Source organism: Rhinoraja longicauda, chromosome 2, assembly GCF_053455715.1.
Source record: "Rhinoraja longicauda isolate Sanriku21f chromosome 2, sRhiLon1.1, whole genome shotgun sequence".
NCBI classification, from domain to species: Eukaryota; Metazoa; Chordata; class Chondrichthyes; order Rajiformes; family Arhynchobatidae; genus Rhinoraja; species Rhinoraja longicauda.
The window spans coordinates 32870494-32883825 of record NC_135954.1 but is presented as its reverse complement, the minus strand read 5'-3'; the positions used below and the strand labels follow the sequence as shown (position 1 = coordinate 32883825).

The following is a 13332-nucleotide window of genomic DNA, read 5'->3' as shown; positions in this document are numbered from 1 at the left end:
AAACATAGAAAATAGGTGCAGGAGGAGGCCATTCGGCCATTCGAGCCAGCACCACCATTCATTGTGATCAAGACAACTCACAACCCAGCGGTATGAATATTGATATCTCAAATCTCAGGTTGCTCCTTCATTACCTCTCTCCCTGACCCTCCATCATCCTAGTCGTCCTGCTAATACCACTATTCGCATCTATATATCCCTTCATTATTACCTCTTCCACAGCCAACAATGACCATTGTGGGGTTCACCTTCCCTTGGTCATTGGTGCTGGCTTTGATTTGTCCCGAATCTTTTCATACCTCTAGTTTCCCTATCCCCTGACTCTCAGTCTAAAGAACCTAATCCTTTTCTCCAGAGATCCTGCCTGACCCGCTGAGTTACTCCAGTGTTTTGAATCTATCTTCGGTGTAGACCAGCATCTGCAGTTCCTTCCTATACATAAGGGGATGAACTCTACATCTATATATTATAGCACATGAGCATCTAATACATGCTGGTGCTTGCACACTCACCTACTTGCACACGTGTATGCACATACATATAACAGGTTAAGAAACAACATCACCCACAATCAAGATATTTGACTTAATTTAATACATTATTTTTATGGATTAACTGAATGTACACCTTACTTTGGTGTTTTCACCAAGTAGAAGGACATGGAGGACAGTGAGATCGGTGCGGGGAATATTAACATGGTTGGGAAAGTTGATTAAAAAAGGATGTTTTACAAAACAATACAATACAATACAATATATCTTTATTGTCATTGTACAGGGGCACAATGAGATTGGGAATGCGCCTTCCATACGATGCGATAAATTAATTGGTTTGAAAAGCTTAGATAAATCCCCAGGAGGGTCTATCATATGATATTAACAGATGTAAGACAGAAGACTGCAGAGGCCTCGATGAAGATCTTTGTATCTTCTCTAGCCGGGAGGCTTTAAAATAGAATCAGCAGCAAAGAATCATGCACTTTAAACCAGAGCCCCATGATGAAAGAACTTCTTTTTCAGCATCTATTTTACAGTACTATTTCAGAAAATTAGAATATACAGCGCATCATAGGAATCGGCCCTTCGGCCCTCAATGCCTTTTTCAGGTTAAACATAAACTGCACATCTGCCTGCCTATGGTCTCTATCCCTCAATTTTCTACCTGTACATGTGTTTGTCATGTCGTTTAAACATTACTATTGTATCTACTTCCACCACCTTCCCTGGCAACAAGTTCCAGGAACCTAGCATTCTCCCTTGTAAATAAATCTACTTTAAACTTCCCCCCTCTAACCTTAACCCTATGCCTTCTAGTACTTGACATTTCCACCCTGGGGGAAAAAAAAACTTTGACTATCTACCTTGTCAATGCCTCGCACAATTTTATATATTTCAGGCAGGTTATCTCCTCAACCTCTGATGCTCCAGAGAGAACAATGCAAGTTTGTCCAACCTCTCGTTGTTGCATGCAGATAAATGCAATACATTAGATTCTTCGAGTAACAGAAGCACTTCTGGGGCATTTAAGGCAAGGAATGCAAATTGTTTTTTAATATGACCTGCTTAAAATAATATCATATACCAGATGTAAGTGCACCGTCGAACTAAGGGCTTATGTGTAATGGACTCATGTGTTCAACTAATCATGCAAGTGCACAGACATTTCCAGACTACATTTAGAGAGTACTATAATAGCAAACTGATCACAAGCACAATATACAGTCAGCCAAACACATAGGACCACTTACAAGATCAAGAACTATACTCACTCGCCTCACATTTAATCAGGGATACAAATAAACATTACCAAACTAAGTATTTTCCAAAAAATAATGAATATATGGGGACCAAATTTCACCGGGATGACTCCTATTGATGCCCTCCAGTTCTGACCGTTCACATGTTTAAGATCAAAGCGAGAGTATCCAATTAGTATGAACCCAGCAGATGTTTGAACTGCAGCAGTTCTATTCCATGTACCAATTTCCCAAAGGCTGCTTTGAAACATGGCCTCACCATCAGCTTCAAAAACTAGCACGGAGTGATATCTCCTCCAGTGCAAAGAAAACTGGATCCATAATTTGTGAGGAGATTGGCTATAATCCTGGTCAGAAAACATTCATTTCTCAGCTTCGGAAAAATTATACTTGTCCCATAAGTTGATGTTCAACTTATTACACTTTCTTCCTCCCCTATCATTGCTCCAGGAAATCCTGGCAGAAGATTTGATTCTAATTATTGTAATCCTGGAAACTCAGCCAAGCGAACTGTCGTGGACTAAGCATATTGAAATGACAGCCAAGAAGGCACATCGTTACCTCTATTTCCCCAGGAGACTACTTATGGTCTATATCCCATGTAATTGCTGAGAATTGGAGATGTCGCCCAGTCCATCTTCCCGTCATTGACTCTGTCTACACTTCATGCAACTGTCGGAAAGCAGCCAACATAATCACTGACAACCAGCTCCAGTCATTCCTTCTTCGTCCTGCTCCCATCCAGCAGAAGGTACAGAAGCTTCAAACAAGCACTAGCAAACTCAAGAACTGATTCACCTCTACCCCAATATGGACATTGGACTTTGACCATGAAACCGAAGCATTACAACGCTGAGAACTATATTCCACACTCTATATCTTCTCCTTTGTTCGAGTTTGGCTTGATTGTTTTTTATATATAGTATTATCTGATCTGTTTGGATAGCATGTAAAACAATGCATTTCACTGTGACAATAACCTAAACATTATACCCATGTCCTGGTGAAATTTATTGAATGGCTGTGGAATTTTATCATTATAAAAAGTGTGTCGCACATGTTTTACCTCTAGGTAGTTTAAGCTGCAATTCTGATGGCTTCCAAAGTGAAGGTGTCCAAATGCAAAAGCGATCAGTAAATTAGGGCTGACCGATATGGTCCAGTAGCAGTCATTACTCGGTAGGTTGTTGCCTGGATAACCCGGTACACTTATAACACCAAAGGTTTCATTGAGATGGCCACCACAAGCTTAAGAAGTAAAGATGTAAAAGTTACAAGCTATAAACTTTGTTCCACAGCAGGTAGGCTAATGTACATTCTTAAATAACATCCATTAACAAATTTTTTTTTTACAAAAAATCTATTTATGTTATTTTATGATATTTATCTAAGAGTAATGAAAAGTATTCCACCCAACTTAAACATTTCATAAAATGTTGGGAGTAATTTTATAAACTTTGTCCTGTTTGCAAATGAGAAAATAATATAAAATACTTGGGATAACCTTTCGCAAAAGTTCTCACTCTGCATATAACTGTAGATAACACTCAAATTTACCAGCAATGCAATCAAGCAAAGTCAGTAAAACATGTGCATTACAAATTGACTTCAACAAGCTTGGGATATGTCAATTTGATACATTTAATGAAGAACTTTTAAAGTTGTCACATTCAAAATGTCTGAAACATTGCACAGGTATTGTGCGCAGCTAGATACCAAGACTATTAATATAATAATGATCAGATGATTTGAACGATGCTCATTAAAGATTAAACATTGGTCAAATATAATAAACCACCTTTTTTCTTTTCTTCCAATTAAATTCAGCAGATCTTCAGAGTCTGCTCAAAGGGGCAAACTGGACCTCAGTTTAACTTAGTGAAATTTAGTGGGCGGTACAGTGACACAGCTGGTAGAGACGTGGGTTTGCTCCTGATATCGGTGGAGTCTTTGTGGAGTTTCCATGTTCTCCTTGTGATCATTTGGGTTTCCTACGGGTGCTCCAATTTCCTCACACATCCCAAAAATGCTCTGTTTTGCAGGTTATTTGACCTATGTAATTTTTCTCCTAATATGTAAGGAGTGGATGAGAAAGTGGGATAATGTGGAACGGTGAACGGATGATCCAGGATCGACGTGGATTTGGTCAGTCAATGGGCCTGTTTCCATGCTGTATCTCTAAACTAAACTAAACTAGAAGGGAGATGCAGATAATTTTTTGGATCCATTATTTGCTATGATCTGGAATGAATTGTCTGAAAGAATGGTGGAAGCAAATTCAATAATATTTATTTAAAGTGAAACAGAAACATAGTGTTACGAATTCATCGGATTGTATTGCACAAAAACAGGCCCTTTGACTCACCACATCCACGCCAACCATCAATTACTTACCTACATCCAATACTAATCCCAATACTTTCAATAAAATTATAGGGCAATGGGAAAATGACCAGAGAAGTCAAGCTAATTATATGGTTAGTTCAATGTCAGTCAACATTTTCCCTGAAAGACACCAATGATGCTGCTGTACTCCTACCATGCAGCACTGAATTCTTAGCCTAGGCTATGTGCTGACATTTCTGTTGTGACACCTGTTCCTACAAATGTGACACACAGTGAGAGTATGTCTGGGTCTGGATTATTTTCCTTATCAAAAGTCCAAGAACTGCCAGATGCTCATCTAGGTTCCAAAAGCCTCTTTTGGGCGAAGAGCTTTAAAAACTCACTTGTTAAATCAATATATTAAGTGCTGCCTGACAGCAGCAGGGATCCAAGTTCTATCCTGACTATGGGTGCAGTCTGTATGGAGTTAGTAAATTCTCCCCGTGACCACGTGGGTTTTCCCCGGGAGCTCCGGTTTCCTCCCACACTCCAAAGATGTACAGGTTTGTAGGTTAATTTGCTTCGGTGAAGATTGTAAATTGTCCCCAGTGTGTGGGGTAGTGCTAGTGGGGATGGGAATCATTAGTCATTGTGGAAGGGTCTGTTTCCGCGCTGTATTTCTAAAACTAAAACTAAAAAATATATATTTTTCAATATGGTTTGTCAATGGATATAGGAATATGGTTGAAAAGTGGACATGAAATAAAGTGTAAGCCATGGTCTTATTGAATGATATTACAGACCTGAGGGACTGTATGACCTATTCCTAACCACAGATGAAAATATTACGAAAATATTTCGGGCCAACTCATGGATGCCGATTTGCCTGCATTTGTGCTGAATCACTCAAAACCTTTCCTATCTGTGAACCTTCCGAAATGTCTTTTAAACTTTGTAATTGTACCTGCCTCTTGCACTCTCTCGAGCAGTTTGTTCCAAATACCGACCCCACTCTCTGTCTGAAACACTTGTTCCTGTTTCCCTTTAACTTTTTTTTCTCTCACACCTTAAACCTATGCCCTCTACTTTTAGACTTCCATGCCCTTGGCAAAAGACTGTGATTATCCACCTTATCTATGCCCCTCATGATTTCATCAACCCCCATAAGGTCATCTTTCAACGGCGGCACGGTGGCGCAGCGGTAGAGTTGCTGCCTTACAGCGAATGCAGCGCCGGAGACCCGGGTTCGATCCCGACTACGGGCGCAGTCTGTACGGAGTTTGTACGTTCTCCCCGTGACCTGCGTGGGTCCCACACTCCAAAGACATACAGGTATGTAGGTTAATTGACTGGGTAAATGTTTAAAAAAATTGTTCCTAGTGTGTGTAGGATAGTGTTAATGTGCGGGGATCGCTGGGCGGCGCGGACTCGGTGGGCCGAAGGGCCTGTTTCCGCGCTGTATCTCTAAATCTAAATCTAAAAAATCAATCCAGGGGAAAAAGTTCCAGTCTATCCATCCTCTCCTGATAACTCAGGCCCTGCAGTTCCAGTAACATTCTTGTGAATCTTTTCTGTATCTGGTCTAGCTTAATCACAATCTTTCTACAGCATGGTGACTAGAAGTGCACATAATATTTCGGGTGCGGTCTCCTCAATGTCTTGTTTATCTATAACATGATGTCCTAACTGCCCATCATCACCCAATTCCTGTCCCCTCCTCCCCCTCGTCCTTCTGCTCATCACCCACCCTACTAAGTCTGGGTCCCTTATTCCCCATCACCTTCTCCCTGCCATACCCAACTTTACACCGTCCCTCCCTCTGGTTCTACATTTCATTCTTCACCTTCCTTTCTAATCAATTTCCACCATATTCCACCCTTTGTCTTCTCTGCTTTTCACCACTAGCCTTCGTGACACCGGGTGGCGCCACCAGCAGTGGCTGCCTCGCCAACAGTCTGTCTATTCTTTCTTCATTCTGTTATTTTTAGTATGTGTTAAAAAAGTATGTTTTAGTGTTCCTTGGTTTGTTTTACAGTATGTGGAGGGGGGGTTGGGGAAACTGTTTTTCAATCTCTTACCTCGACGGAGATGCATTTTGTTTCTGTATCGTATCTCCGTCCTCACTGCGGCCTTACATCGTGGAGTCGGTGGCCTTTCCTGGAGACCGACCCGGCGCTCCAAGCCGCGGAAGTCTGCAGGACTTTAACATCGCGGAGCTGCCGATCCCTTTCTCAGGGATCGAAGCTCCAACTGCGGGGCCTGTGGACTTTAACATCATGAAGACCGCTGTCTCTGGTAAGAAGATGCCGATTTGGGAGCTCCATGTCAGGGAGAGAGTTTCAACCGCCCCGATGCGGGGGTTTCAATCACCCCGACGAGGGCTTCGATCGTCAGCTGCGGGAGCTTTGATCGCCCCGACTGCGGATGGTTTGACTGTCCCAACCGCGGGAGAACAAGAGGAAGGAGATTGAACTTTATTGCCTTCCATCAGAGTGAGGAATGTGGAATCCACTGTGATGGATGTTTATGTTAACTTTTATGTGGTTGTGTGTCTTGTTGCTTTTCACGGTATGGCTGGATGGTGACTCAAATTTCACTGAACCTTAATTGGTACATGTGACAATAAACTGACCTTGAAACCTTGAAACTTATTCTCTTCTCTCCCCCAACTTCCTTTCCTATCATTCCAACATTGAACAGTACCGCACAGGAATAGGCCCTTCTGCTCTCAATGTCCATGTTGACAAATTACACTAATCTCCTCTGCCTCATGTGATCCAACTCCCTCTATTCACTCCATATCCCTGTGCCCATTTAAAAGCCTCTTAAAGACCAAAATATTCTAGATTCCAGAATCACCACTCAGCCTCTGTCACTATCTCCACCCTTCCTTTCCCAACCTGATTATTATCTGCCAACCAACTATTTATCTGCATCCACCCATTACCACTAGCTCTTGCCCAACCCTCCCCCCAACTCTTTACACTGGCTACTTCCCTTCTACTCTTTCAATTTAGACAAAGGGTATATTTTCCTCTTGTATTTTCAGTCTAGCCAAACTACATACTTTTGACCTCCTAACATGCAGCACCTCACATTTGCCCAAATTAAACTCCTTCTACGATTTCTCTGGCCATATTTATAACATCTGTATCCATCTATGGCAGCTCTGTGCACAATTCCACCTTTTTTGTGTCATCCGAAAACTTATTAACTAACCCTCTGGTAGTTAATCTACATTTCTGTCCAAATCATTTATATGGTGTGCATAAAATACAGCCTGGACCCTGTGGAACATCACTGGTTACAGTCAGTCTGACCTCCAGTCAGAATAACACCTTTCTACCACTACCTTCTGTCTTGGATGAGTAAACCAGTTCTGAATCCAAACAACCAAGTCTCTGTGGATCCCATGCATCTTAAACCTGGATCAGCCTACCGTGAGGGACTTTATCAGATGCATTCCTAAAATCCAGAAAGATAACATCAACTGCCCTTCACTCATCAATCACCTTTGTCATCTCCTCAAAAAACTAAATGAAGTTCGTAAGAGATGACTTGCTGTGGATAAAGCCATGCTACCTTTTACTAATTAGCTCATTTACTTTAGTAACTTTGCTTTAGACTTTACTTTAGAGATACAGCATGGAAACAGGCCCTTTAGCACACCGGGTCCACACTGACCAACGATCATCCTGTACACTAGCACTATCCTACACACTAGAGACAATTTACAATTTACAGAAGCCAATTAATCGACAAACCGATGAGAGGAAACCGAAGCACCTGGAGACAAAAATGTACACTTGGCTAAAAGTTAAACTTTTAGGAGATTTATCATAATCGATTAAAAATAAGTCTGGGCTCCTTCCATATATTAAGCATTAATCAGACCCTTTCATTGTTTTACCTTGCTGTCGTATTTGACACTCTGGCCCTGTCCAGCCCCTCATGCAAGTACAAGTGTAAGCAGTGATGCCATCAGTACAGTTTCCTCCATTCTGACATGGGCTACTGGCACAGTCATTAATGTTCTGAGTGCAGTTGATGCCAGTCCATCCTGGAGCGCAAATGCATTTATAACTTGAAAATACAGCCTGCAAAAAAACAAAGGTTTAGCACAAGAAACGGCAATTTTCTTTGAACCATACGCGATAGCTGCACCCACACCACATTCTATCTTCAAGACGGATACAGCTTGGCAGGAGGAGATAAAATAAATATTCTCCTTTCCATATAATGTCACAAAAGTATCCCTCTGTAGTCAATGACATACACTGGAATTTAGAAGGATGAGAGGAGATCTTATCGAAACGTATAAGATTATTAAGGGGTTGGGCACGTTAGAGACAGGAAACATGTTCCCAATGTTGGGGGAGTCCAGAACCAGGGGCCACAGTTTAAGAATAAGGGGTAGGCCATTTAGAACTGAGATGAGGAAAAACTTTTTCAGTCAGAGAGTTGTGAATCTGTGGAATTCTCTGCCTCAGAAGGCAGTGGAGGCCAATTCTCTGAATGCATTCAAGAGAGAGCTGGATAGAACTCTTAAGGATAGCGGAGTCCAGGGGTATGGGGAGAAGGCAGGAACGGGGTACTGATTGAGAATGATCAGCCATGAACACATTGAATGACGGTGCTGGCTCAAAGGGCCGAATGGCCTCCTCCTGCACCTATTGTCTATTGTCTATTGTCTAATGACATACACTAAAAAAAGTGTTTTTCTACTGTCTATGATATACAGGTATGATTATTTAATTTGCAAAACAACCATCAAAGTTTTCTGTGAAGTATTGTGGTGGAGGATATTGTCAACAATTGTCTCTTTGCATAATCAGAACTTACACAACATTGGCCATTCATGCACGGGTTGCTGTGTTGACAAAGATCAATGCCAGGAATGCAGCCGTTGTCTCCGTTGCCATTTCCAAAATAATCAGCTGGACAAGTGCAAGTCGGAACATTGTCACCTGAGAGTAGTAAATAACACGAGAGGTTCAGCCCTCTATTTCAACTCGACACTCTCCTTGATTTAGTAAGCCATGAATTAATCAGCCTCTGATAGTAGTTTTTTTCTTAACGGAATATAATTATGAAATATCGCTTCAAATGCATGTCAGTGCATAACTACAATCTTATCATAAAAACCTAGTTTCTCAGTCCATTTTATTTTTTTCACCTTGATTGTTACTTCGATTTAAGTTTAAGGTGTTAAGGTCAGACATAAGAGTCTCACTCTCACCTGAAAATTAAATTCTGTTACGTATGATCAGTCCTCCCCATGAAAAAAAGTGAGATCAATAGATCTTTGATATTATGTCAAAATTTATTGAAAAAGGTTGGAAGAGGCAAAATCCTAATGTTAAATCTAAATTGAAAAGACATCAAATATCAGAGTAGGGAGCCGCACAGTAACGTCAAGTCAAGTCAAGTCAAGTCAAGTCAATTTATTTGTATAGCACATTTAAAAACAACCCACGTTGACCAAAGTGCTGTACATCTGACCAGGAAAAAAAAGAAACATACAGTGGCAGGCAGCCAAACACAACGGCGCGACTTTAGAGCTGCTGCCTTACAGCGCCAGAGACATGGGTTCAATCCTTGAGATGGGTGCTGTCTGTATGGAGTTTGTATGTTTTCCCTGTGACTGTGTGATTTTTCTCTGAGTGTTCCGATTTCCTCCCACTCTCTACAACATGTACAGGTTTGTAGTTTAATTAGCTTTGGTAGAAATTTGTAAATTGTTCCTCGTGTGTAGAATAGTGTAATGGTACCGATCGCTGGTCGGTGCGGACTCGGTGGGCCGAAAAGCCTGTTTCCACACTGTAGCTATAAAGTCTAAAGGCTAAAGGCTAAAGTATTCTGAAAGTACGAACAATTTGTCTTTCAAATTCCTTCGTTTTAACTGCTCTTGGGTTCATTTATTATTATCCAAGACAGGATCTTTACAGGGTATAAAACAGTACAGCACAGGAACATGTCCTTTGGCCTACAATGTCTCTGCTGAACATGATGTAAAATTAAACTGATTAAATTAATAGACTGCCTACACATAATCTCCGCTCCCTATGTACTTGCCCAAATGCATTTTAGATGGGATTAAGAGGGGGGTACTTGATGTGGACAGATTGCCTTAAAAAAAACAAGTGCTTTGTCTTAAAACCTGCGTGAAGTAAATTTTTTGCATTGAGAGGTACATTCGGGATGATTGACTCAGGCAAGACAGAATGTGATATTTTGAAAGATTCAGTCATCCTCTGCAACTTTACAACATCACAATGAAATGATTCAAGTAGCCCATGAAAGTATAAACATATTTTAGTCAGGGGACTGACGTATGCTCCATAAAGAAATGGACAAACTATTAAATCAATCCTCTTGAGGTTATGACACTATCTCCCATCAATGTGTTAAATTAAATAACAAGACTAGATTTAGATTTGTAAACCAACTTGATAGAAATTATTTTTTTCTGATGTCTTTAGATGGACTATTAAATTATAAGCAAGTATGGACATTTTACCTAACTATATATGAAATGGGTTAAGAAAGTTGTACAGAACTCATAAAAGAAGCTGAAGAATTTGGCACCCTATTAATCATGCTTTAGGAAATACTAAGAGTCAGTGAGAGTGTGTATGACTAAAGGTGATCGTTTAGTAATAAATGTACTGAGTTCTTTGATGCAGATACTTGTCTGCCTGAATATATCAAGTTAGTAAGTTAAACAAAAAAAGACACAAAGCTGGAGTAATTCAGTGGGTCGGGCAGCATCTCTGGAGAATGTGGAATGGTGACATTTCAGGTTGGGGCTATTCTTTAGACTGATTGTGAGGGCAGAGGGGACCAGGGGGTTGAAAACTGGAAGTGAGGTGGAGCAGGACAAAGTCTGGCAAGTAATAGTAGGCACAGATTTTGATTGGCAGATGGATGGACAAAGGCCAGAATAGAAGAGGCAAATAATGTAAAATATGGAGATGCGCAATATGCCAAGCCAGAGGAAGGAATATAGGTGGAAGGGGATGGCGGGAAAGGGGAAAAGGAGAAATGGGTGCATATCCAAGTTGGGCACAAGAAGAGAGGGGAAAAGGGTAGGGTGGAAAGTGGGGGGGGGGGGGGGGGGAGTGTTAATGGGTTAGTTATCTAAAACTGGAGAATTCAATGTTCATGCCTTTAAGTTGTAAACTACCCAAGCAGCATATGAGGTGGCTGTTCCTCCAGTTTGCCTGTGGCCTCACTCTGGCAATGGAAGAGGCCCAGGACAGAAAGGTCAGTATGGGAATGGAAAGGGCAGTTACAAAGGTCAGCAATCAGAGTTTGGTGGCTTTATTATCTTCTTCATCGAGATGCTGGTCAATGCCTAAATATTTGTAACTTCAATATTGAATAGAAATATTGTCATTGTTGCAACACATAATAATCAAATTCAAACACTTGAAAAACTCAGTCGAAACACTAATTTAGAATTCATTAGCACAAATAAGCTTGAACAAAATACCTTGTTGGGTATTAGTGACATTTTTGGCATTTTACCTGGATTGTAAGTACATGATGCCAAGTGATGACATCCTCCATTGTTCGCGGAGCATAAATCAATCTGAGTGCAGTTTTTCCCATCAGCCTGGTAACCTACAAATGAAATAAATCATATCGTGCAAAGGATGTTATTTAAGAAAAAGAATACCCAACCAAATATTTGTCACCATATTCAGCCAGAATTTCTGAGTTTTTGTGCCGGTGATACTGCTAAAAGCAACATTTTGATTGTTCCTATACCTCAGTGTATGTGTGCATATGACAATGAATTTGAGTTGACTTGGATGATCCATATTGATTTCCTGCTGAAATCCCCACTGCCACTGGAGTCAGTCTTCAGTCAATTCAATTTACTCCACATGATATCAAGAAAGAGCTAAAACACTGGATAAGGCAAAGACCATGAAGTCCAGACAACCTCCTAGTGGCAGAACATAAGACCTATGGTACAGAACTAGCTAAATCCCAACCAACTATTTCAATATAGTTGTAACAATGGCATCCAGCAAACAACTTGGAAAGTTGTCCAGGTATGTCCCATTCACAAAATCGTGAGATATCCAATCCACCTGATTACTACCCAATCAGTGCATCCTCATCATCAACAAAGTGATAGAGGATATAATTGACTATTTTATTCAGCAGTTCTTTTTCCCGAATAACTTGCTCACCAAAGCCTGATTTTCTAAAGGACCAGTTGACTCCAGATCTTTTTATAAGTCTTTGCAAAAGATAAACCAAAAGCCAATACTCCAGAGAAGAAAGTGAATTTTTGTACAATGAAGCAGTATTTAACTAAGAATGGCATCACAACACCATGGGGAGAATGAAGTCAATGGGCATTAAGGGATGATCACTCCAAATGCTAGAGTAATATCTTGCACAAAAGGTAGGTGTTGGTATTGTAGTTCAACATTGTGGCCTGAAAACTCTCTACAGGTGTTCCTTAGGACTGCATTGTAGGGCAAACAGCCCTCACTGTTTAATCAATGACCTTCACATGGTCAAAAAGTGAGAATATTTGCTGATAATCGTACAATGTTCATTTTCATTCTCAACTGTTCCGAAAGTCAAGTATCTGCATGTATTAAGGCAAAAAATATATTCAGACACACACTTGCACGTCAAGTAATGTTTATGCCACAGAACTATCTCCAGCGAGAGGGTGTCAAGGCACACCTCCCTTACATTCAAATAAATTATAACAACCAATTTATGCACCTTAAATGTCCTGGGGATTATCTTTGATCAGAAACTAAACTGGGCCAGACACGTAAATAGCATGATGGTCTGATGCTGGGTATCTTCTGGTGAATCACTCATCTTAAGACATCCCAAAACCATTCCAACATCTAATGGCACAAATTAGGACTGTGATTTAATTTGCCACAATATAAGGCAGAGCAGCAATCCATGGCAAAGCAGCCCATTTAATTCATACCTACCTACTACTCTGTGCATTCATCCCCTCCTCAACCTCTGCACAGAAGCTACAGTGTGTCGCAACTGCTCTATGATCAATTCCATTCACACCCTTCAACAAATGAAGCGGCCCATCTGTGACTGCGGACCTAGCTAACATTCTGACATGAGCTGACAAAAAGCAGATAACATTTGCATCATAACAACGTCTGGCATTGAGCATCTCCAAATTGGTAGATTCTAACCATCCACCCTTGACATTCAGTGGAATTACTCTTGCTAAATCTCCCACCATC

General features: G+C 40.8%; 1 protein-coding gene across 1 annotated transcript in view; it reads right to left on the bottom strand.

Moving 5' to 3' along the window:
- Positions 1–13332, bottom strand: part of cubn (cubilin (intrinsic factor-cobalamin receptor)) — a 197683-nt gene that overhangs the window by 172802 nt on the left and 11549 nt on the right. Inside the window, exons 10-13 of the mRNA XM_078422245.1 lie at positions 11612–11709; positions 8924–9048; positions 7992–8178; positions 2823–3004 (exon numbers count right to left, since the gene is read on the bottom strand). Of these exons, the coding sequence (XP_078278371.1) occupies positions 2823–3004; positions 7992–8178; positions 8924–9048; positions 11612–11709 (592 nt within the window). The remainder of the gene's footprint in view (positions 1–2822; positions 3005–7991; positions 8179–8923; positions 9049–11611; positions 11710–13332) is intronic.